This window comes from Nyctereutes procyonoides, unplaced genomic scaffold (genome assembly GCF_905146905.1).
Source record: "Nyctereutes procyonoides isolate TBG_1078 unplaced genomic scaffold, NYPRO_anot_genome, whole genome shotgun sequence".
NCBI lineage: Eukaryota > Metazoa > Chordata > Mammalia > Carnivora > Canidae > Nyctereutes > Nyctereutes procyonoides.
In genome coordinates this window covers 1612328-1638026 of record NW_026575128.1, presented here as the reverse complement: position 1 = coordinate 1638026, position 25699 = coordinate 1612328, and the positions used below count along the sequence as shown (strand labels likewise).

Below are 25699 nucleotides of genomic sequence, written 5' to 3'. Positions count from 1 at the left end.
CCTGGCCTCTGAATGCCAGGCTCACCTGTCGGGACTGCCAAACACCCCCCTGAACACCCGGATGTGTGACTGGCGTCTCGAAATTACCATGTCTACCAAGTCTTGATCTCCCTCCCCCAAACCTCCTTCTCACTCCTCAGCCCTCCCTGCGCATCTCAGTCAATGATACCACCATCCATCCACTGTCCCTCGAGCCGGAGCAGGGTGGTCTTTTTTGATTCCAAGCTTCTCTTTCTCACCCTCCATACTCAATGCACCGGAATGCCTACAGCCACATTCCCCATCGCAGCCACTGGATGTCTCACGTGGACTCTGCAGTAGCCTGCCCTTCTGTGCCCCACTCCTACCCCCTCCCAAAGTCCAGGTCACATTCCTTAGGAGAGATGGGGCAACAGGATTTGGGGAGGAGGAGAAAGAGAACAAAGCCCAGTGTGGGCACATGTGATGAGGCTCGACATTTGACTCCCCAGCCCTCTGGGGCCACACTCAGAGCTGCCCATCCACACTTATTATTTGAGAGAGAAGTCTGAGAATGAGGAGAGTCTAGGAAGAAGGCAGGGCCCCAGCAGCCTGGACTCATCTGGGCCCCCCAGGGTCCCCCAGGGCCACTTCTCTCCAGCCCCTAAGACACAGGGGGTCTGCTCAGCCTGGGAGCTGGCATCCAAGAGCCAGCCCTTTTTGGCATCACATGTTTCATCTTGACCTTTAATGGTTGCAGGACAGGTGAGCAAGCAAATGACCTTGGCTGCCCACCCCAGACGCTGGCCCCATCACTGACACCATCTGACTTTCCCTGCCCCGGATCAAGCCTGACTCCAGGTGCCCAGACCGGTTCAGCCCTGACTCTTGTCCTTGCTCCTTCCTGAGACCCAGAGCCTTGATCCTACTCACAGGTTCAAAGAGCTGCTGAGACCACCAGTGAGCTGCACTCTCACCTACAGTCTCCTGACCAGGCTGGAGGGAGATTCCTTCATTTAATAAACATGCTCTAGCACTGCCGTATGTGCCAGGCAACTTTCTCAGCGTCAGGGATACGGCAATGACCAAAATACAATTCTTGCCTTCTCACAGAGCTTGCATTCTGGTGGAGGAAATAGAAACAAACTAGTAGATACATGGAAAAAAAAAAATAAAACAGGGAAGGGGAATAAGAAATGCCAGAAAAGGGTACAAGTGGGTAGGTAGTCTGGGGAGGCTTCACTGAAGGGTAACTAAAAGAAGTGAGGGAGCCATGAGACTCCTGGGAAAAGTGCTCCAGGCACAGGGCACAGCAAGTGCAAAGGCCCTGAGGCAGAAGCATGTCCGACAAACAACCAAAGAGGCCACTAGCTGTAGGTGAGAGAGCAGGGGTAGAGTGGCAGCCAGTGGCCAAGGAGGAGCTGAGGCCAGCACACACAGGCCACTCGAGGGCTGTGGAGGGTGCAGGACAGCAGTGACAGGGTCTGTTGACATTAAACAGGAAACAAGATCCCTATGGTTGCTGGGTTGAGAACACAGTGTGGTGGGTAAGGGGGGAAGCAGGCGATTATAGGAGGACACTGTAATAATCCAGGTGAGAAATGGCAGTGGCTTGACCCAGGAGGTGAGGGAAACAAATAGGAAGATTCTGGATATGGTTTCAAAGGCTGAGTTGACAAGATTCACTAATGGACACGAGACACAGCAGTCTGGGGCTGAACATCTGGAAAAATACGGTTGCCTGTGCAGAATCTGAACAAGTGACTTTGCTTCTCTCTTTCAAAAGACACTCCTTCCACCTCTGGTCACTTACACGACTTCCAGAAGGACATTCAGCAAGTGTGCAGTGACGGACATAGTTTCTCTACCCATACACCACAACCTGCACATTACCAACTCTGGAGTGGTATGCATTTTTCATTACATTGTGGATTTTTAGAGTGGTTTACTGGATGAGATTTTGCTTACACCTATCCCCAAAGCTCCAACTTATCACTATTTATTTGATTCATAATTTAATCAATTTGTTCCTCAACACATATTACAGAGATAACAAATATTATTATTTTTTTAGAGATAAAAAATATTGCCAAAGACATAATTCAACATCGTCCTTAATCTGGAGTTCACAGGACGTTGGGGCTAGGCAAGGCAGAAATTCGGAACTTTAGGATGAAAAATAATGATACACTTGTAGGCCCCAAAGTCCAAGAAGAAATGGGTTTCTGAAAAATTACTGAGAAAGAGGATCACCTTTAATTTTTTTTAAATGAAAACATATTCTCTCCAAGCGACTATTTCATAAGCACACACACACATGCACACACACACACACAAGCTTTAAAAAATAGGAGTGCACCATAAAATGTGTTGTGTACGCCGCATGATCTCTCAGACTTGAATAAAATAAATTCAGCTATTAGAAATGAAAATACATGAGATAGAAAAGCACATCTGTTCAAAATAAAACTCCCTCAAACGGAGCAACATTGAATTAAGTCGACTTTTAAAATGGATTCTTTGACAATTGTACCAAGAACCCAATGAGTAACCGTGGTTCTCAGCATCTGCGTGTGTTGTTCTAAGGATGAGTTCACTGAGCGCAGTGGGCATTACACAGATGGCCGGAGACCTGACACGACGCCCTGGCGAGAGGTCCAGCTGGACATACGAGTCTGGGAGTCATCAGCCTTCAGACAATATATCGAGTCACCTTGGGAGTTTAGAGAGAGAAAAGGGGTGTCCTGGAGACCAAGCCCTAGGAACCCTAATGTTTAGAAATAAGGAGATGATGGGAAATCACCAAAGACGATGAGAAAGCACCACTGGCAAAGGAAGAAGACCAACAAAGATGGTGCTCTGGAAACCAAAGGGTTACAAGGAAGGGGGAAGGAGGAGGGATCCACTGTGTCGAATGCTGCCAGCAGGTTAGGGAGGAGCAGAAGTGAGAACTGACCACAGAATTCTACAGGGTGGACGGCACCATTGAGCTTGATAAGAGTAGTTCTGAGGCGTGAGGAGCCCAAAGGCCCACCTGGAATGGACTCGGAGAGAATGGGAGGAAAGACAGGAAGGTGAGCGAGGGTAGTTAACAGCTTCCAGAGTTTTTCCTTAAAGGGCAGCAGAAAAATCTGGAGATGTAGGCCCTTCAATCAAAGGAGTGTTTTTAGGGTGGGAAACTTTGAATTTGGATATGCTGAACTGAATGGGCCAGGAGGGGGGTAACGGCAACAGTGATGGGTTGGGGTACACTGGGTAGGTGAGGATGGACGGGACCCAGCACCGTCCGACAGGAGCCCAGCTGCTTTTAGCTCAGCAGCTGAGTGATGCAGTTGGCAGGGTCTGGGACAGAGTCCTGCTGAAAGCCTGAAGGGCTCAGGGGGCAGCCCTGGGGAACCCCGTGTCCATGAGTCACCCGATGGACCTCACGGGCCCACCCATAGCGGAGCTGCTGTTCCCCTGCCCTGGATTCCAGTTCCGAGCTGAGGCTGGGCTCCCCTCTAAACACTGCCCCCTCCCCCAATCCCTTGCTCCCTGCCCACGGCCAGCTGTCTGCATCCCCACCCTGGCTGGGCCTGGCCTCCCTGGCTCTTGTGTCTGAGCTCATCATTCCCTGCAGACCTGAGCACCAACCTCCCCAACCCTCAAGGCTCGAATGACCACTTTCCGCAGCCGGGTGGTTCTTACTCATTCCAGTCTCTCCTTCTTCCACACCAGCCCTTGGGGCTAAGCTCCCAGCTTTCCTTGCAACAAGTGAACTTGAGTTAGGACAATATAGGCATTACCCTCAATGAACAATATAACTTTGTATGTGTGAAAACAACATTCCCTAACAAAGGAGCCCTTCTAAAACAACCAAGGCAAATGCATAGGTGCTGGGTGAGAGCGCCAACACATTCCTGATGGGCACTCCCAGAGCCCGGCTGGAAAATGCAGGCTTTGTTTGGGTGTGGAAGTGATGGGGAATGAAGGGAGGGGGCTGTGTGCCAGGAAATGAATGCAATAAATGGGGACTGATGCAGAGTGTGCACAAAGCAAGGGCCCAGGACCCAAGTCAAGAGGGGTCCTGGAATGAACTTTAGGGCCAATGTTATTCCAGAAGTAACACGGAGAACTAGGGAGTGTGGGGGCAGCTGGGAGGTTAGTTAAAAGAGAGGGTTGAGTACCGCCTCTGAAGGCCGGAGAGGACTTGGCAGTGGGCAGAGCTCAGCCGGGCACAGAGGGTGACGTACAGCAGGGGCAGGTCAGACTGCAGGTCCAGGAAGATCAGCCTGTGTTTTAACTGGATTCTGGGGCTCAGGCCACCATAGGAGGCCCTGGGGCTGAAGAACCACAATTAAAGACACTCAATGGCTCCCACATGGGAGTCTGGAGAGAGGGAGACCAGAGACAGGGCACAGGGAGTAAGGGAGATCACACCCGAGCCATGAACCACTTCGTGTGGACACCAGAATTTGTGGGCTCACTGGAAGGTGGGGATCAGGAGCAAAGGCACCCAAAATGATGCTAAGGTTTTGAGCGTGAAGGTCTGGGTACACCATCTGCGGTCTGGACATAGAAGAAGATTCTGTTGGCCGCTTGGTTAGCACGATGCTGAAATCGAGGGGACCAGGAAGCCTCAGAAGCAAGGGGATATAGATGGAGACCCAGATTTAGCGTTGCTGGCTCAGGGACAAGGTTTGAAGAAGAGAGAGGTGATGTTGATGAGAGAGAACTCTCAAGGCCAAAAGAAATCAGTCCGACTGACCAGGTACGTGTGTCACCATTACATCCAGCGACCGAGCTACTGTCCCTCTCCACCTGCCCCAGTGTCACCCATCTTTGCAGGCCGAGCCCCACCTTGTCCGGGAAGCCCCTTGTGGCTGTCCAGCCCCAGAGGTCCTCACCCGCTGGGAGCATCTCAACACTAGCAGCCCAACCTCAGCACCGGGCCTCTGACGCCACGTGAACCAATCTCCAAGCACCTTGAGGGCAGACCTGCGGCTTACCCCCTTGACTCTTGGTGTCTTCTGGCACAGAGCACCCAGAAGGCATTGAATAAATGGCTCCTGCTTGATGGATTGATTACTTGATTGATTGCTGGGTTGGAGGTCAGGACGAAAGGTAGGGAGACTAGTGAGTAGCTTGACTAGTGACAAAAAGACTCACGAGCGTGGGGCTCATGGCATCTACTGCTTGTGTCTGGCTTCTCGATTTATGGCTATGAATGAGATCTACATGGATCAACAAGGGGACATCTCAACAATACTGTTGAGTAAAAACAAGTTGCAGACATATGTTAAATCCACCAGAATAGTCAGCGCTGTCTACAAAATATCTCTGCCCTCCGCCCATGTGCACCTCTCAACCCAAATATCTGGCCCCCCATGTGCACAGTAGGACCAGTAGGCCTGCAGTCCTCCACTCTCACTGGGGTTGGGTGAGGCTGCAGGGCTTGCCCTGGCCAGTATAATGGAAGTAGAAACTTCTGGGTGGAAGCTATATGAGCCGTTGCACAACTGACAAATTTTCATCTTTCTCAGTCTCTGTCGCCTTAGATCTCTTAGTGACTCCTAGGAACAGGAGCCGACTGCAGACCCTTGTCAAACATGTCCTGGAGTGCTATGCCTGCTTGCTGTGTTAAAAAAAGAAGAAAGAAAAAAGGAGTAAATGAGTCTAAGACAAAGAGGCCTCAGATGGGTGTGCTTGAAGGGCATATTCAGTTTCTGGGTGGGGGATACCCTCAGCGGTTTGAGGGGGATAAGGGGTTTCGTGGTTGGTTGACTGGATGGTCGCATCCTTGGCCCCATCCATGAAAGGCTGGCGGTGCCTCTAGTTACGTGACAACCAAACACAATTCTCCTCCAAGTTTCCAAGCACTCCTGGTGACAGATACCAGCCCCCAGGTAACCACAACTAGAGAGGGGTCATCAAAAGCAGGGGTGGGAGGTGCAGCAGGAGCCCAGATGGGACAGCTGGGCTGCAGGAGAAGAGAATCTGATGGGTGACATTACATGGCCCTGAAGTATTCCAACTGGCCGTGGCAAGCAGAGATTCTGGAACAGAGCAGGTGGGACTGACTAAGCGGCAACCTGGGCGGGACAGTGGGGCGGGAGGTGTGTGTGTGTGTGTGTGTGTGTGTGTGTGTGTGTGTGTATGTGCGTGTGCACAACGCCCAGGCTGTAGGAAGAGAAGGGGACTCAGGTGTAACCTTTGGCATTGCAGCTGAAGGCAGACCATGAGGCAGAGCTTCTAGCAGGTGCCTGGAGCTGTGAACTCTCTGGGGGGGGGGGGCGGGTAGAGGCTCCTGCCAGCTGCCCTGCCCCCGCTCAGGCCTCCCAGGGAAACCAGGGCAGCAGAGGGCCGCCTGGAGGACCCGATCTCAGTCTGCAGGCAGCGGCTTCTCAGGGAAGAAGCAAACCTCTTCCTGCACACCAGCTATCTCTCAGCAGCCCCTCGGGGCCTCACAGACAGTTCTGGAAGCACGAGGAGAAGACGCAAGTCGCCGTGACCAGACGCATCAATCCTTGGACGAAGTCTTAGGGGGCCTCTTACGTAGCCAGTGATGTGAGAACACGGAGACACAAGAGGGCGCTCCGTTCAAATAGCAGGAGACAAACTGGTCCTTCTCCAGTTGGAAAGAGGGTTCTATTTTGAAAAACCTTTGGTCTAGTGGTTCTCAATGGAGCCGCTACTGGAACTCCCCTGTAGGGGATGCTTCTCCCCTAGACGGTGGTATCCCCACCATTGCATTTTTTTTTGCCATTCTGACTCCCTCCCACGTCACTGTGACAACCCAACTCCCCAAGTTTTGTTGCCAAACGCCCCTGCTCCTGAGAGCCCAAGCTCCTCACTGCCCCCAGAAGATGCCCTCTGGTGGCTCTGGGGAGCTTGGCCGCCTCTGCTGTCCCCAACTAACAGAGGAATTCGGCACCTCCCGCTTTGACCTTGTGAGTCAGGCACCCGCAGGCGCTGGAGGATGGCAGGCCCCCCCAGTGACACCCCATGTTGGCTGGTGCTCACGAGGACTATCCTCCGCAGGAGGGAGGTTTCCCCTCGTGCTATCGCCCCTTGGGACTGGGTAGGACGAGGGCTGCATTGATCACACTGGGGACACAGACACAGGACCCTGAGACAGACACCACAGGCTCTGCTTACAGACACCCACATCCCAGGGAGCAAACACGTGGTCACACAGAACACAGCTTGCACAAAACTTCCACAAAGCAAGTCCGAAACAAGGCACCCTGCTGAAGCCCAGAGGGCCCCCCAGAGTGAGGTGTCAGATGTTCAGATCATTAGGTTTCCAAAGATAAGCGCCAACGGTAAAAATCCAGGGATGATATTCCAAATAGTTACCGACCAACGAGCCTGGGACCGGTGTAGACTGCTGGAGTGGGCAGCACATTCATCATGAGCCCTGCAGACAGCCTGAGGGCAGGGCCCGAGTCCCCTGTGGGCCACCAGGTACGTCCATGCAGCCGCTTGGGCAGGACAGAGGTGATTCTTTGGGAAACGTGCACCAAGGTAGGTGGCAGTCCGGACAGGACCGAGGGGGCACACTATCCGCCCCAATGCAGCGACTAGAAACCCGCGGCCAACGTCTGAGGCAAGGAGAGGCTGAAGAAAGACCCAGACTGCTGCAGGCCTCAGCTTCCCATCCCCCGCCAGGGAGCCCGGTGCTCCGAACACAGATGGCCTGCGAGTCCCACGAAGGTGGCATCTGCCGGAAAGCACCTGCGGGCCCTGCCCGGGGAGGCGCTGCCCACCTCGGCGCAGACGGAACCGGCTCTCACTCCACAGGAAGCAGAAGCAAACATTGCAAACCAAACATGATTCTTACCCTCCTTCGAAGATTTTGATCCTCGCTGGCTCCCCTCTTTTGGAGGCAGGAGCGTCCTCCTCCGGCTTGCCTCGCTTCTCTTCTTCCTTCTGCACTCTAGCTAGATCTTTCTGGCCTTCCGAGGAAACCAGCGAAGGGAGGTGAACCTGGCCCACCGCAGGAACAACAAAATCACTGCTGTTAAACGGAAGCAATGGGACGGCGCCCTTGATGGCACTGCACGCTTACTCTCCGCTGTGCCTGGCTCACGTACTCTTCCCTCTACCCTGTGAAGAGGGGCTAGAAGCTGCGGTTTGCGGAAGGAAGGAAACGGACCCCCGGACAGGTGAAGACCCTCCTGCAAGGTCACCTGGTTAGCTGGTGTCGAACGGGGGCTCCCACCAGGACTTTCTCCTGGGAGGACCAGGCCTTCCCACAAAAGCTTGGTTTGCTTTCCCTTTCACACTAGCCTAGAACCTTCTGGGGACAGGTCCTCATCTTGGGTGTCCTTGGTCACACCAGCACCCAAAGCAGAGCCTGCCTCAGAGAAGCTAGTGTGAGTGATGTTGCACACATAAATGAAGACTCCACCCCGGAGATTAACTGCTCCAATTCTGTCTTATAGATCAAGAAATCAAGGTCACTCTGCAAGTGAAGGGCACTGCTGGGAGCAGAGTGCGGGTCTCCTGAGGGCCCTGACCAAGGCTGTGCGTCTCACTGATGGCCACGCACCTGGACGGGGGTGTGCAGGCTCTGGCCGGTAGTCTAAGGGAACCCATGCTCTACAGAGCTATGGGCCTCAGTGGTGAGAGCTGGCTCAGGAGAGCTAGCTCATGCTGCCATCTAGACCCTCTGATGGCAGCAGCAAGTGGGCCCACCTTGAATAGGGAGCTGTGATGCAGGGCTGGGGGCTGGGGCCAACAGTGCCCAGAGTGAGATTCTCATCCTACTTCATACCACTGCCAATTAAGGTCACGTTTACAGCCAGTGGGAGAAAGCAACCATGTCTCCCGGTGCAGAGATAATCTAAACCACCTGTTCCTGTGCCAGCCGTCATGCCTGTCCCTATGCAGGTGGGTTGGGCTGAGCAGAAAGGTAGCTGGTTGGGAATCAGGGGATCTGATTCTTAGCACCACATAGGCCACTACTGCATGCTGAGCCACCCTTGTGTGGATTGTTTCTCTCTCTGGGATTAGTTCATCTCTGAGGGGATTTAGATCATCTTGAAGATACATTCCAGGGCCAACATCTATGACTCAGTGCCCTCCCACCCCACTCACACAGTTTCTTCAGAATTGGAGATGAGGAGTGCAAACCAAGTGAGGCCACGGATTGCTGCCTTGGCAGGAGGCAATGGACTTTGTGCAATGCCCATGGATTTCCAGAGCATGCTGTTTTTACTATCTCATCTGGGCCATCTGTGGAATGACCAAGGGGCCTTCCATAGGCTGATGGATGACTTCTCTCTCACCACCAGTTGTGATGTCTGGGCGAAGCTAGATGAGGCTGGTTTGGGCAGCAACACACTACTCTATCAGGAAACGCTGTTGGAACTGAGCGGGGGGCGGGGTGGGGGACCAGGAATCCATGTTGGCTTTTAAAGACAATAATACGATTGTCTTTGAACTGTAAAAATGATTATTGAGTGCCAGCGTGCCAAGCACTATTCTAAACACACTTTGTATATTTTAACTCAGTTATCTTCACAGCCCTGTGAGCTATTTTTAATATCTCTAGTTTATAGATGAGGAAACCAAGGCACAGATGGAAGAGGTAACTGGCCCAAGGTCACACTGCTAGTAAGTGAGGTAGTGGGATTCAAATCGGGGTAATTTGGCACTGGAGTCCTGGTTTTCAATCTGTTTGCAGTATGTGGTTGTCAAAAATGATCCCCAAGGAGAAAAAAAAGCAGGAGAAATTGAGGAATGGAATGTGGCTTCAAAGTGATGTTTGTAATAAGCTTCGGTTTCTTCAGGCCTTATATATATTTTTAAAGATTTTATTTATTTATTCATAGACACACACACACACACACACACAGAGAGAGAGAGAGAGAGAGAGAGAGAGGGGCAGAGACACAGGCAGAGGGAGAAGCAGGCTCCATGCAACAAGCCTGATGTGGGACTCGATCCCGGGTCTCCAGGATCACACCCCGGGCTGCAGGCAGCGCTAAACCGCTGCGCCACCAGGGCTGCCCTCTGCAGGCCTTATATACGGGAAAAAACTACCTGTGACCCAACTCAATCCTGATAGAGTGGCCTAGAACTACATGAAGACAGTTTGGAAGATTTTTAAAATGCTAAGATAGCCTAAAGGGCCTTTTCAGAGCTACTAACAAACAATGGAAGCAAGATGACAAACTCAGTAAAGAACTTTTTAAAGGCACTGCCCAAAGATGGGTTGTGTTGTACCAAGAGGTAGTGAGCTGGAGATATGCAAGCAGAGGCCAGAGATAGAGGCATGTATGTGGGAAGGCATAAAGCCATGGGCCATGCAGTTACATTAAGGCACTGGATTGGTGCACTTCTGGTAGGAAACAGGCCAGTGAATCGAATGAATTATTCCAAGGAAAAGTTTGTAGTTTCAGCTCATTTTATGAAAGCAGTATTTTATTTTATTTTGAAAGCAGTATTTTAAACAAAAGATTCCCCAACTCGATTAAGCTAAATTAACTCTTCCTTTTTTTAAAATGGCCTTTTAGTGTATAGTCATTAAAACAGAGAGGCAGTCCAGATCATTTGAAAGGGCTTCAAGGCGAGGTCTAGGTTTGAATCCGGGCTCTGCCATTTATTAACTGTGCACCCGTGTACAGGCTACCTAACATCTCTGTGAATTGGCCTTCTCCTCCATAAAATGGTGATATAGTACCCTTTCAAGGTGGTTGTGAGGATGAAAGTAAAGTTCCACATTACTTGGCCCACAGCAGGGGCACAAGAAGTCATAAGTGTGAATATAATTACAACAGCATCTTGGGCATAGTTGTCGTCAGTAGGACACAATGGAGAGCACATTGGTCATGATGTTTACAGCAAAAGTGGACATCTCGTCTAGGGATGCCTGTAGACTGACAAGGATATTCAGAGAACATATCTGGGAAACGATCCTGTGAAGAGTCAGCTGAGCTAAGGACAAATTCTGAGCACAAAAGGCACTTGGTGATAAAAGGGAGGAAACGAATATAGGAGGTGCCCCTGAACACAGCTTTGTTCATGTATCTGGGATATGAATTTAGTTTAGTGGATTTATGCCTGATTTGATCAAAGTGTCTGGTCTGAAAACACATTGTTGAACATTTTAAAATCTGCAGTCACTTTTACGGTTTTCTTTCCTCAAATAATTGCAAGAAGAAAAATCAATCATCTGGAGTCAGACAGGTCTAAGTTCAAATTCTGGGTGTGCCCATTACCTGCTGTGTGACCTTGACATCTCTCACCCTCTGACCCTTGGGTCTCTCCTCTATAAATGGGAGATGGTACTGCTGCCTCGCAGGTAGGGACAAGCACTTAATGGATTTGGCACAGTACTTGGCACACTGAGGCTACTCAAGCAACAAGCTCAACTCTTACTCCACAAACACCAAGTCGGCATAACATCGCATGACCTGGATGCCCAGGCCAGCCTTCTCAGGGTACGGGGGTGTCATGTACCTGAAGCAAAGCTGGAATGATCAAATTTCAAACTTCCTGAACTTGCAGGGGTCAGTTACTCTATGGCTCCTGGAGGCCTCAGGTCAGAGGCCCTGGAGGGTGCATGTGACAAGCCCTCACTCAGGGCCAGGTGCTCCCACACAGCACAGATGGGTCAGGCTGTGAGTGCTCTTACCCCTACTGGTGATGAAGAACATGGTGGTCGAGCTCTGTGGGCTGTCCCACTCATAGGAGGGAAAGAGTGGGTATTTTGGGAGCTTCTTGTGTCACATTCTAGAAATTCGGGTACGAGAAGATTTTGAGTGGTACCAGAGAATGGAAATAGCAGGTGTGGAGAATAAGAAAAGCAAGAAAAGGCTAACAGAACTTGTGGGGTGGCATAAAATTTTGAAATTGCTGCAGGCTTTCCTATCAGCCAAATTTTCCTACTCAGTCTTTTGGAGAGGTTTTTTTTTTTTTTCATGGCTCAGATGGCATCTTTGATTTTATGATAGCAGCTAAAGGGGATGCAGGATCACCTCAAAGCTCACTTTACTGAGATGTATCTAGTCTAGTGATGTGAGGAACACACTGACAAAGAAACCCAATAAATACATTTTTCCTTCTGAGGTGGCCAGTCACAGTGGACGGAGAGGAAATCTGCCCAGTCATCTGGCTCTAGTTACATAAACGGACCCTGAGGGGGACGTGGCCTTAAAAGCTCAGCAGAGGCTTGCCAACTCAGCGGGAAAAACAAGGCTGACTTACCTCTGTCATGCGGGGCTTGCGGGAGCTGGATGGCACAAGCCTTCCTGTCTCAGGATGCGGAGCTGTGGCCATGGTGTATGTTTCTTTGCTCACCTTCTGCTTAGACCTCAGGAGGGACAAAGCAGCTTTAGTGGAAACCCCTGGAAGGTTGGGGTTGTACAAACTTATGCACCAACCAGCGTAAACAGAGGACCTCCTATCTGCATGCTGGATGTGATTTGGCTTAATGTAGTTTAAATAGCACCAACTGACATTAGTGGTCGTGTGAAGGCTGGGGAACTGCAGTACCTTCTTTGAGTCCGTACCTTCTTGCGGCTTGGCTGGTCTTGGGGACGTTTCTGACAGAGGCAGCGAGCTGGAAGGTGCCAGTGGAGGGAGGTCAGGTTGTTCCTTGGAATCTTCTTTCTTCACACTCAATGGGGGCAGCCCTCTCCGGTGAGGCTTACCAGATGGCTGGGCGTATTCCTTCAAAGCCTCTGAGCCTGGGGCCGTCACATGGGGCAGTGAGGAATGAGGAAGGGGAGTCATTTCCTTGGGGTCCGATGGATCTGAGGATAGGCTGGACACCGTTTCCAGCTCCCTCCTGCCCTGGCCCTGGCTGCCCAAGTGGGATTTCTCTGGCCTCTTGCCATCCTCCGTGCTGGTCAGCACCACGCTGCACGGCTTTACCAGCTCAAGCTTTTCATCTGCCTTGGAAGCCTCCTCTTCCTTCACCCTTTTTTGCTGCTGGGTCTCCATGGTGAGTTCAAGGCTGCCAGCTGGTGAAAGGACGCGTTTGCTCCCCCCCACTGTTGAAGAGCTCCCCTCCAGGCTCAAGACACTCTCTGATGACAGGGAAGTGCCTTTTCTTTCAGGAAATGTCACAGGCACTCTCAAGTATGGAGTCGGGAAACCTCTGTTCTGCTCTTCACTTACCCTGGCCAATCCAGGCCCAACCTCGTACACATCTGTCCCACACACAGTCGTCCCTTTGCATGGGGGCTCCTCGTACTTAGGAAGAGTCACAGTTGCTGAGCTGCCTTGGGACTGGGTGACCAGGATCTGGGAGAGGGTGGTGTACATGGCACTCCCATAGGATGGCATGTTGGTCTGAATGCGGACGGGCACAACCAGGGACACCATGGTGTCTGGACAGGCAGGCAGGGTCAGCGGAGGGGCTGAGGTGGGTGCCGAGCAGCTGGCTGGGGGAGCCACGGGGGGAAGCGGGACGTCACTGCTGTACTCTGTGCTGGGGGAGAGGCCGGTGGTTCCTGTTCCCAGTGGGGCCAGGCTGGTTTTGGTCTGGGGCAGATGGCTTTCCACATCGCCAGGGAGCGGAAGCGGGAACTGGGATTGCAGAGGCAGGAAAAATCCAGAAGAGAGTGCCGACGAGGCAGGGTACGGCACAGGGAGAAACGAAGGGGGCTGCCGAAAGGGGATGCTGGCTGGGTGAGGCATGAGCTGGGGGAGGTGGAGCTGGCCTGGGTGCAGAACAGTAGGCTGGAGAGGAAGTGGCGGGGCTTGAAATAGGGTAGGGGGAAGCGGGGGCATGGAGTACGGTGCAGAGAGGAGGCTGGGCATGGCTTGGGTGGAGAAGAATTCTGAAGACTGTCCTGGCTCATGCTGCAAGAGGTGCTGGAAGGAGAAAAGAGAGACGGGCGGGGGCAGGTACGGCTTCTCGTGCAAGGGGAGCTGGGCGATGGGGTGATGGAACACCTGCAGGGCTTCTGTGTAGGGTGGAGTGGACCCCAGCGGGGGTCTGTCCTGCACCTGGCTCTTGCCTCCCGGGTGCCCGCTGTGCGAGGTGGCCACTGAGGAAATCTGGGGCAACGAGCTCTTGGTGGAAGGCTTACTGCATGAGGGCTTTGGTTCCTCGCTCTCCTGTCTTCCCTTGGGGGTGCCCTCCGGCTCAGTCTCCGGAGGCCTGCTCAGAGAGGCCTGTCTCACCAAAAAGCACTTCCTTCTCTCTGGCAGGGCGGCCGGGGTGGCCGGGGCTGCTGGAGCCACCGGGGCTGGCCCAGAAGGGCCTGTCAAGGACAAGCTGCCATAGTCGAATGATTTGCTGCGTGTCTCAGTCATATGGGCAGAATGGGAAATGTTGGGGCTCTGCTCTGAGGCTGACCTCCGCATCTCTCGGGCGTGTGGGTGGTGGCTGGGGACGGTCAGCATGTGGGTGCCCAAGGGTTTGGGGCGTGGGTCGGACGAGAGCCCGGGGGCCTCAGCTTTTCCGTGGTCATCCCTCTCGAAGGAGGCGGAGCGGCTGGACCCGCTCAGAGAGACACTGCTCTCCTGGCTGGGGCTGCGAGACAGGGGTGCGGAGGACTCAAAGCTGGACTCCCCCGATGACTGGGCCATCTCCGCCAGGCGCAGCCTCTTCTTCTTGGGTGGCAGCTTCTCGGCCGGGAGCTGGGCAAGTGTCTGGCTGCGCTGGGGCCACTGGAATTCCTCCGTCTTCTCAGGTTCCTTAGGGGGCGGCTCGGGCTCCGTGTCTGGCTGGTCGGGCTCCTCGGTCACCAGGATCTCGGGGACCTGAATGTTGGGCTGGCGGACCAGCCTGGGCTGCAGGGAGTGGGCTGAGCGTCCATGCGGGGCAGGCGGGGGAGAGGAGAATGGGGCTGGGGGCTTGTCTTCCCCTTCCAAGCCACTGGGCTGCTCCAGAGAGTCGGACTTCTCGAAGGAGCTGGTGTGCTGGATGACAGAAATTTCTTTGGATATGGTTCTCCTCTCCTTCCCTGATTCTAGACCAGACCCTGGCTTGGGAGTCCTTGGCTGGAAGCCCGTGGGTCCCTCCAGGGAGGGCACTGACTTACTCGGTTCTGCTGGTGACTTGGTGGACTCCAGGGGAAGGTTCCGAACAGCCTCGGACGGTCCGGGGCCGCCAAACTGACTTTTCGTGGACTCAAAGGCAGGTGGCTCCTCCTCGTCCCCAAGGCTCTTCTCTTTCCTCCTCTTCCTCAGCGGAGTGAGCTCCAATGTGGTCCCCAGTTTATAATGCATCATCTGGGGCCAGGGCTCGTGCTCGGCCTGACTCTTTTCGGCTTCTGGGGACGCGTGAGCACCCGCAGGGACGGGCTTCGTGATCTGAAGCTCCGAGCAGTAGTACTTCCTATGGGCCTCGTAGTTGTCCCTTTTCTTGTACCGAGCACCACATATGTTACATTCATAGATCACCCCTTTCGTTTTCAGACCCTTCTTGGTCTTTTTGGTGAGTTCGCTTTCCTTGGTTTCTGGCTCGTCTGAGGCTTTGGAGGCCGCGTCTTTGCTACTGGACCCCGGCTCCTCGGAACTGTACTCCCCTCCCAAAGGTAGTTCGATGGCCGGCTGGCGCTTGAGCATCCGGGGGTGGGAGGTAAACACGTGACTACTGCGGCTCAGGGCTTCAGAGTCGGTGATGTGGTCGTCGAAGGAGTAGCTACCTCGGAAGGTGTGGTGAGGGGTACTGAGGGTGCAGGTGGCAGAAGGCATTGAGTGGCTTCTCAGCAGAGGCACAGGGGGGGTGGTGCTGGGCGGGTGCTGGAGGCTCAGCAGTGATTGTTCGGGCTTGCTTGTCTTGTCGCCGTGGGACGACAGGGGCTCCCGGTAGAGGCTGGATTTGGGGGACTCCATGCTGCTGCGCCTGGACAGCGAGCTCCTCCTCGGCTTCACGCTGTCGATCTCGCTGGTGTCCACCACGGCCTCGTTGATGGTGATGAGCTTGGTGATGTGCTCGATGACCTGCGTCCGGGGCACAGACAAAGGCACCAGGCTGGGCTTGTCTTCGGAGGACAGGGGCAGGAGGGGCTGGGTGGAGGTGGCCGTCAGCATGGCCGTCCGCTGCCCGATCCGCCCGCACTTGCCAAAGATGATCTCGGCGTAGGACCTGGCATTCGTGTTCGGGGGGCTGACCTGCTGCTCGGCGCTCTCAGAGCGGGAGAAATACCCAGATTCTGTGCTCCCTTTGCTGCCTGGGCTCAGAAACGCCTGCTCGTCCATCACCTTCTTCCTCTCACTCAGGCGGAGGGCCAGCTTCTGCTTTATGGTGTGGGTGTCTTCGGGTTTCTGGCTCAGGGGGTGTTCGGATGAGGGTTCCGTGAACGGAGCAGGGTCCTCGAGCGACGGGGCCGAGCTGGACTGGGACAGGGAGCAGCGATCGTGGCTGGAGCCCTGGCTCCCGGAGCTGTACAATCCGCTGGACAGGAGCGGGTGCTTGGGCCTGGGGGAGAGCTCTGCGGGGTGGGTGGACGTGGTGCCTGTTTCGTCCTCCGAATCTGTGCTTTCCCCCTCGGTGGGCTCCTCGAACTCCTCCCCGGGGATCCTCTCCATCTCCAGCCCCGGGGGGTACATCTCGCCACCCACTCCCGAGGCCAGGCCGGCCTTGATGCGGTGGGCATGGGACTTCCTGTGCTTGTACAGGTTACTCTTGGTCTTGAATGAGAAGCCACAGGGGCCGCAGGGGTAGGGCCGCTCGCCCGTGTGCGAGCGGATATGCTTCTGGAGCACGCTGGGCTTGGCGCAGGGCCGGCTGCAGTACTGACATATGTACTTGCCTGGCTTCTGCGGTTTCCTCTCCTTCTTGTGCACCTCTTCTGGGGGCTTCAGGGACACCTGGGAGGGACGGGGCACGAAGACTTTGGGGATGCCAGGCAGGTCCTCGGGGGGGATGATGGAAGCATGGGAGGGGAGGAGCTGGCTTGGCGGATGGAGCCCAGGGGTCACGAAGGAGCTTGAGGGTCCGGGTCTCATGGGGTCGACCAGCTGCCACGTGGACCCCTCCAGGAGATGCTCCGGTTTGCCAGGCGACATGAATGCTGGTGTCAGAGGGTGCTGCGGAAGCTGGGAGATGGGGACGGAGGTGTCAATGGAGGACCTCTTGGAGGGCTTCTGCTGCTGGCCGGTTTTCTCCTGAGAGCCTTCCCTAAGAACCGACGGGGGGCCCGGGAAGGGCTGCGGGGCTAGGAGCTCTTGGAGGGGGCCCTCTTGGGTGGCGGCCGTGCTGCCACCTGGGTACGGGGTGCTGGACGCAATGCTGGCCTGCACGGCCTCTCCTTTGGTCAGCCGCTTCCGGGGACTTCCCTCAGCCTTCTTGGTGCCCTTGACACTTTGTTCAGGATCCATGACCTCCACAGAGACTTCAGATGCTATTCAGGGAGGGTTGGGGCAGGCTGCATTTATGAATAATCCAAGTGTCCCAAGGAGGCGTCTGGCTTTGGCCACATTGGTCAAGAGTTACGGAAACCAAACCCAAGATGGGCTTTGGGAGGTGGTTTTTTTTTTTTTTTTTTTTTTTGCAAGTGTCACTGGCTGCGAGTGGACTCAGAGCAGGTCATCGGGGCCCAAACTATTCACATTGGTGAGGCATGGCCCTCTACTTTGAAGACAGAAAACACACCGGCACTTTCTGCCTGAATGTCTGTCGTGGAAACGTCATGAAGGACGTTGATGTCGCCATCATACTGTTTCAGTTGGCAGTGGCAAGTGGCCACCCACGAGTCCCCTGTGTGCTATGCGAACGGTCGGAGGCTAGAGACATCTGTATGCACGGCCCAATCATCCCCGGTCCCGGCTCTCGAGAAGCCACGCTGGAGCCTCGGGCAGCTCTGTCGGGTCCCTTCTCCCCTTTGGTCCCGGGATGGAGAACAGCGGCCGCTGAGGGAAATTCACGCTCTTCTACTTGATGAAAGCACACACGCGCACACACACACACACACACACACACACACACACAAGAGAAGAGAGAGTTACTGCGATTTGTCCATGACCCGTGCAACTCAGTCTCTGTGACACACAGTGATGTCCCTGAAAGATTAACCAGGGAGACTCAACCCAAAGTCACAGCCCCCCACTCTCTGCACCTGATCATGGCCTGAACCTCCCTCACCTGCATTCACAGGGGTGTTGGGTGCCCAGAGTGCCACCTGCGGTTCTGAGGACTGTGGCTGTGTGGGGTGGTAGGAGTGGAAGGGGAGGGAAGGCTCTGGGAACTGCAGGACACTTGGGGATGGGAGACCTCAGCTCTGCCCTGAGGCAGGTCAGCTCCCGAAGGCTCGGTTGCCCAATCCATACAATGGGGTAACATCAAGTCCTGCCTCAACTGTGCCTTGGGGCTTCAATGGAGTCCAGCAGGACAATGGCCATGGATGTCACTGGACAGATGTGGGCTCGTCCTACAGCTGGTGCAGGAGGAGGTGCGGAGGTGTTATTCAGGGATGAGCTTTCCAAGGGATAGATTATTTTCAGGTGACTCTTCTTCTTTCTCTGACCCTGGGCTCTGAAGGTAGCCATGAGGGGCACCATTCATGGTTTTATCCTCCTTGCTAACCCAAGCCCATGTTTCATGGAAAAGCTAAAATCACCACCCCAGCCTGTGCAAACTCACAGTCTAACACAGCCGTAGCTACTCTGCCAAACAAGAGCTGGGAGGATCATTCTGGAAGGTTCCTCCAGCTTTTCCTGGCAGCCAAGGAGGAGAGGGAGATGTGGTCCATCACAGAGCCCTTAGAGCCAGAGAGGAGGAAATATCTAAGTTCTTTTCAGGAAGCAAAGTCTTGCTTGCAGAGAACCTTTTCATGTGGCACTTCACACGGGGCAGTCAATGGTGCACGAGGTCACCCACGTCTTCAAATGACAGCCCTCCAGCAAATGCAGCGACTGACTTTTGTCGACAGAAGGTCAGAACTCGGCTATTCTTTGAGCAAGTCAAAGGCCTCCTTTAACGCAGGCAGAGAAGGCATCCTCACAAAGCAGGCCAAGGGTGGGGAAGGCTAAGGAATCTCATTCCCCATATTCCTGTCCGTAGGGTGGATACCAGATCATATCATCCGAACCGGGGCACTTTTGAGGGTGAAAGAGGCAGTACTAATAATTATGGAAGAGCAAAAGGAATAAACCAGGGCTGTCCCAGGCAAGCTGGAACAAATGGTTTCCTTACAATGAATATTTACCTTGTGACCCAAACCAGGCACAAGTGCTGTCTCTGGGCATCTGGTGAAAACTTTTCATCTTTGCTCTGGGAACTGAAATTACACCCCGGCCTCCTAGGGGATTCTTAGAGATGGAGTGTCTCATCTAATCCCCTCACTTGACAGATGAGGAGGTTGAGGCTAGAAGGATGATGTGATTTTCCCTCAAACTTCCACTGTGATGGTGGCAGGGTCAGACCACCCACTGCGTCCCAACCCCTGGCCAGGGCGCATCTCCTGCCTCAATGAAGAGATGTCCTCTAGGACTTCTGTGGCTCAATGGGTGCTGCAGTCTGCAGCTCCATGTTCTACCAAAGCACTGGCTTGGCCCCAAGGGGCATGGCCGTATCCCTGGAAAGCATCTGCAGGTGTCTAGAGGCGTGACAGCAAAGGAGGCCTTTCAACTTACATTCTAGACTTGCTGTGGCTTCTGGACAGGAGAAATGGGGGTCCCAGCTAAGGTTGAGGAGACCATGATGGTGGCATCACCCCCAGGCCTTGCTAAGCTAAGGTGGGACAAGGCAGGGGTCATTCGCAGTGCAGGGAGAGAACTGTTCTCTGGGCTGGTCCAGAACTTCTGGTGGGGGCCCTTGGGTGCCATGTATGAATAATAAGGGGTTTACTGTACTTACAATTTCTATTGACCCTTTCATTCAAGGATCTCAAAGCACCCCCCAAATACTAGCTAGTGGTAAGCTCTGCTCCTTCCAATGGACGGATGGGACCCTGAGACATGACTGAATCTGAGTAGGGGTCAGTTGGCCAACCCTACGTTGTTGGGTCCTGTGGTTGTCCCTTTACCCAGCCACAGGCTCTCCAGGGGCAGGTGGGGAAGCACCCAGTGGCTGAGGTTTGGAGCAGTTCACAGACCAGGAAGGAGGGGTGGGGTGGATGAGGAAGACAGGTAACTGTTGTGTCATCAGGTGACTCACTGGGCCAGCACCACGTGCCTAGGGTCAGCATCTGGCCTTCCCCTCCGTGGGCTGGGCCTGGTGCTTTTATAGGGAGGGCCCTCCTTCCTGAACCCTCTGAGGGAGGAGCAACCAGGATCCGTCCACACCATGGAGTCAGTGAGGCCTGTGAGCCGGAAGGCCCACGCCCTCGTTCTGCACAGAAGGCACCTGAGCCATGGCGGGCAATGACTAGTCCAGGGCCATACTCGTCCTCAGATTCCTGGGACAGTACTCTCTTCTGTCCTGCTCTACACCTCGTGACTGGGCCGAGGTTCTTAATACAAGAGGCAGCCAGAACTGTGGGTGCAGACATGGGGCAAACCTATGAGAACAATGAAGGCCTCAGCCTCGGAATGGATTGCGGTGCACACTGGTATAAATGCTTTCTTACTTTTTAACTCCTTTAGAAGGACGATTTCTAATCACTGTGACCAAGTGACACCCAGAGAGTGGTTTTTTTCTACCTTCTGTGCTTCTGAGGGTACGGGTATGATTTTCATATAAACTTGAAGTCACGGAGGACAAAGCTGCTTCTCCAGAAACTTGGTAAGGGCACCTGTAAAAGTCGCCAGGGACATGAGGTCAGAGGTAGAGGGTCTCCCTGACAGGGCCCAGGAGCCGGACCAACGGGGGCCTGAGCCTCAGGCCAGAGGGAGGACGGACACCATCTGCTGATGGTGGGAGAATGACCCCAGGCTCCATGTTGTGTGCCACTCAGGCCACAGCCTTCAGAAGCTCTGGCTTAGAAACCAGCTTAGAACAACAAGGAGAAACTGAGCTTCAAGAGCCAGTTGGTTAACACATCAGACAACTCAGCTTCTACTTCTGGAAGCTTCATAGGTCTAGCTGTCAGGATAGCCCAACAGGGAAGGGGGCAGGGTGCTGGGGCCAGAGACCCACAGAGTGTTAGAGTACCCTCTGCATGCTCGTGTGAGTGTAACAACAGGATCAATTCCTAGAAGGAGAGATACTTGGCTAAAGGGAAGGCACCTTGAAGCTTCTGATGGGTCTTGACAAAGAGCTCTCCAAGAAGCACCAATCTGCAGACCCCCCGGTTACGTGTGAGGACTATTTCTCCACACTCCTTCCTACCTAGAATATAACCGATCTCTTTCATATTTACTAAAATAAGAGGCAAAATGGCTGAATTAGTTTCCACCTGCCACTGTCACAAGCTGTCACAGACAGGGGCTTAAAACAACACAACTTACCATTGTACAGTTCTAGAGGTCAGAAACCCGAAGTGGGTCCCACTAGGCTAAAAGCAAGGTAGGGCTAGGTCCCCAACCTTCTTTCAGGAGCCTCTAGGGAAGAATCTATTTTCTTGTCTTTTCCTACTTTTAATTAATTATTTATTTTTTTATAAATTTATTTTTTTATTGGTGTTCAATTTGCCAACATACAGAATAACACCCAGTGCTCATGCCGTCAAGTGCCCCCCTCAGTGCCCGTCACCCAGTCACCCCCACCCCCTGCCCTCCTCCCCTTCCACCACCCCTAGTTCGTTTCCCAGAGTTAGGAGTCTTTATGTTCTGTCTCCCTTTCTGATATTTCCTACCCATTTCTTCTCCCTTCCCCTCTATTCCCTTTCACTATTATTTATATTCCCGAAATGAATGGGACCATATAATGTTTGTCCTCCTCCGATTGACTTATTTCACTCAGCATAATACCCTCCAGTTTTTTCTACTTTTTAGAGGCTGCCGGCCTCCTTGGCACATGGCCCCCTCCTTCTTCAAAACCAATGGCCAGCCACATCCTTCTCACATTGAATCATGAACACCGACTGCCCTGCCTCCCTTTTTCTCTTGTAAGGACTCTTGTAATGACATTGGGCCCACCTGGATAATCCAGGATCATCTCCTACCACCAGATTCTTAATTCAACCACATATGCAAAATTCAGTTTCCCACAAGAGGCAACGTACTCACAGGTTCCAGGGATTAAGACGTGTAGGGGCCATTATTCTGCACAGTGATATCTTATTTTTTATTAAATCTGTGTTTCTTGATCTCTAGGGAGGCTTATAACTCTGGAACAACTATTAATCCATTATTTCATTCAGGGAATTATGTTTCATATCCTTTGTTTATGTTTCTAGTAAATTATATTTTTCTTATTGGTTTCTTGTTGGTTTTCTTTTGATTTTGGGCATATTAATCCTTTTTGTATAATCTTTACCTTTTCTAACAGAAAAATTTTGTTTTTCTGAACAGAAAAACTTTGTTTTTATGTGGTCAAATGCATCATCAGTCTTTCCCTTTTGGACTTTTAGATTTCATGTCCAAGATAATTTTCTAGAATGTCACCCAATTTCTCCTAGTTCCTTTATGAATTAATTTTTTCCCTTCCTCCCTCTGCTCCTCCACCCCTTTGTTCATCCATTCTTTACTTCCTCCATCCTTCCCTCTCCTGCTTCTTTCCTTTCCATTGGATCTTGGCTCCATTTGGCATTTATTTTTGTGTAAGGAATGAAGTAGGGATAAAGCTTAATTTTTTCCAATGCACTTATCCAGTTTTCCTAACATCATTATTGAGACCACCTCCACTCTCCTGAAATGCCCTGGGACATTTTCTGAAAGCAAAGGCTCTAGCCCCATTCCAGATCCACCAAAAAAGAATCACTGAGGCAAGGGCCACAGGAGCCATATTTTTTACAAATTTCTCCATGTAAATCTAACATATAATTTTCTTTTCCACAGCCTGGCATTTGGGAAAACTTATGAAACTCTTTTAAGTGCTTTCTCTAACTAATCACCTTGTCCCTAGGTTCCCAACATTTCCCATCCCACCCACCATCCATTGTGGAAAGAGAAATCTCTTCAATTGTGAACCTCACCCAGCCTCTCCCTCTGTCAAGAACGCTCAGGAGCGCCCCACTGCAGGGAGATTCAGCCAATGACATTTCAGCTCTCATAACAAGCCCTGCCCAGCCTTCCCAGCTTCCTCTCTCCACTCTGCACTTTCACCATGCATTGCCCTCTAACTGGCATGCTCTTGACCTCTCTCTGTTTACACACTGCTGTTGCCAAGGGAACAAGCAGCGAAAGGAATCTGAAGACTGATCCCACAGAGGAGTTAGGGAATGCTTTGCAGAAAGAAGGTGTGTTTGAGCTAGGCCTTGAAAGATGGGGAAAATACTGATGGTGAGATTTGGAAGGAAGGGATTCTAGTCTAGGTGGGAGGTACAGCATATGCAGAGCACAGGAGGCTGGAATGTGGCCACAGGGAATGAGTTTGTGGCCTCTACCCTAGCCAAGGCTTTGGGGCTCCTGAGCCCAGAGTGTCTGGGCAAGGATCCCACACTGTGCTGGGGTGAGTTCAGGGCACAGGCAGGAGCTTCTGCACATTCCCTCCTAGGCCCTAGAATAACAAAGCAAAACAAAACAAAAGAAAAAGCCCCAAACTGTGAAGGATCAGTTGTACCACACATCTTCTAACTGAGCTGGGTTCGTATTGCCCCTTGGAAAGCAGGTGGAAGGCAGAGTCTATCCCATGAGATACTCAGGGGCAGACTGCTGGCTGGATAATGTTTTCAGGGCAACTAGACCCACACACGGTCTGGCCTGGATTCACTCATGGAAAATAGGCACTACCAGGGTCTGCTGGATTACCTGTGCCAAGATGAAGTTTTCCACTAATCCAATGGGTCAAATAGGGGTGTTTCCTTAAGAAGCTCAACATGTCAGGTCTGTGGCTTAACCAATTCATCAGCATCTTCCCAGCAAACCTATGTCTCCCTGGACTGGACAGAGACTGGGATTTATCTTCACATTTCCAGTCCCTGGCACTGGACCCAGTGCTAAGTAAAATATTGAAAATATTTTCAAAATACTTAAATGAGCACCTATCATGTCCCCAAACTATACTAAAGATTAACATGTTGATTCTCACACAGGTTCCCTTTTTGTAGAGGAGAAAACCAAGGCTCAGTGAAGTGACGCCAATTGCTTCAGATGACACAAGAAAGGGCAGAGGTAGAATTTGAACCCCAAGAGCAGATTGCCACCTAACAAACCCCCAAGAGCACTGACCTTGATCACAAAGGCCCAGGTGGATTTTCTCTTCCTTCCCAGTACCCCAGATCCTCCAGGAAGTCTTCCTGGTTAACTACAGCCACCTCCACTTGCACCAAATTCTCCTCCCTACGTGTAAATCCCTTTTCATGACCCTACTAACCTCAGGACTGAGTTTCTTGATAAATGTTTCCCTCCCTGCAGTGAGTAGTAGATTATTCACTGTCTGGGAGGTTCCCAAGTCATTTCCCTTGGATGACTGTGGTCTCTGCATTTCTAGTTTTCCTTCTCCTCCTTCCTAACCCCAAGACCCAGACAGGGCTCGGAATTTCTGCACAGTGGTCAAAAATCCAAGTTTCTTCATAACAAAGGGGAAACTAGACAATCCTGGGTGAGTTACACCAGGCTGGTGTTTGTCTTCCTGTCAGAGAGCACAGGGACAAAGGTGGAATTGACACTGCAGGGCAGACCAGGTCTCCAGCAACAGCCCCAAGGAATGCAGGAACCTGTTTCACAGTCAAGATCAAGAAATAATGCAGACAGAACTGTACTCTGCCAAACCCATGGAAGCCCAGACTTGGTCCTGAGTACATGTGGTTGTGACAGCTCAGGCAAAGAAAGTCCTAACCTATGTCTTTTGTCTAGATTGACAACCTAACTCTTAACACGTGCTGGAGCTGTTCCTAGTGTTCTATACAACAGCTGTCAGGCTGGCACTACCTTCATCCTCATGTTGTGGATGAGGAAGTTGGGGCACAGAATCACGAAGCTGGTAATGGCACAGCCACAACCTGCAGTAGAGACCCTTAAGGCAGTAGAATCCTGGCAGACAGAACTCAGGTTCGAGTCACAGTCCTAACACTTGGGGAATTAAACCCCATTCCTAGTAGTTGGGCTGGCCTTATTAAGAGCTTTGTTGCCCCCCTCCATGTAGAAAAGTACAATTTTTAAGTCTTGTTTCCATTGAGATTGAAAATGAACTGCAGTCAGGGACTGTGGTCTCGCCTCAGCAAGGGCTTGGTGAACCCCAGATGCTTGTAGTTGATTAATTTACTAAGTTCTCCATTGTTATAAATCTAGTTATCAAAAAAAATCTAGTTATCTATTCACCTATCTCATCATTTATATATATCCACCTTGTTTAGTCAAGATTAAAGGAGGCTTCTGGATGTTCAGAACTGGTGAGCTTCTGAATTTAACTCAACCTGCTTATCTAAGTGGTTCAGGAAGTACTTGCAGGTCAAAAGGCTTAGGGAAGAACAAAGTCTGAAGTGAGCTGGGCCAGGGTGGGTATAGTTGTTGGCCATTTCATTCTTCCAGTCTCTCATCAACACTGCCTAAGAAAGACCCACACATTTGATGCCATGGCCTGTTCTCTTGGTTTCCAGCAGGTCTCTAGCTGTTCCTTTGATGGCTTTTGTTTTTATGCAAATGACTGTGGTATAAAAGGCACACCTAGGGCAGCCCGAGTGGCTCAGGGGTTTAGCGCCTCCTTCAGCCCAGGGCCTGATCCTGGGGACCCAGGATTGAATCCCATGTCAGGCTCCCTGCATGGAGCCTGCTTCTCCCTCTGCCTGTGTCTCTGCCTCTCTCTCTCTGTCTCTCATGAATAAATAAATAAAATCTTTCAAAAAAAAAAAAAAAAGACACACCGATCTAC

At 52.3% G+C, this 25699-nt stretch overlaps 1 protein-coding gene across 2 annotated transcripts in view; it reads right to left on the bottom strand.

Moving 5' to 3' along the window:
* Positions 1-25699, bottom strand: part of HIVEP3 (HIVEP zinc finger 3) — a 460018-nt gene that overhangs the window by 42655 nt on the left and 391664 nt on the right. For both annotated transcript variants that reach the window (XM_055341678.1, XM_055341679.1), the window contains 2 exons: positions 12154-17778; positions 7781-7926 (listed from right to left, as the gene is read on the bottom strand). In XM_055341678.1, coding sequence (XP_055197653.1) covers positions 7781-7926; positions 12154-17226 — 5219 coding nt within the window. In that variant the 5' untranslated portion in view covers positions 17227-17778. The remainder of the gene's footprint in view (positions 1-7780; positions 7927-12153; positions 17779-25699) is intronic.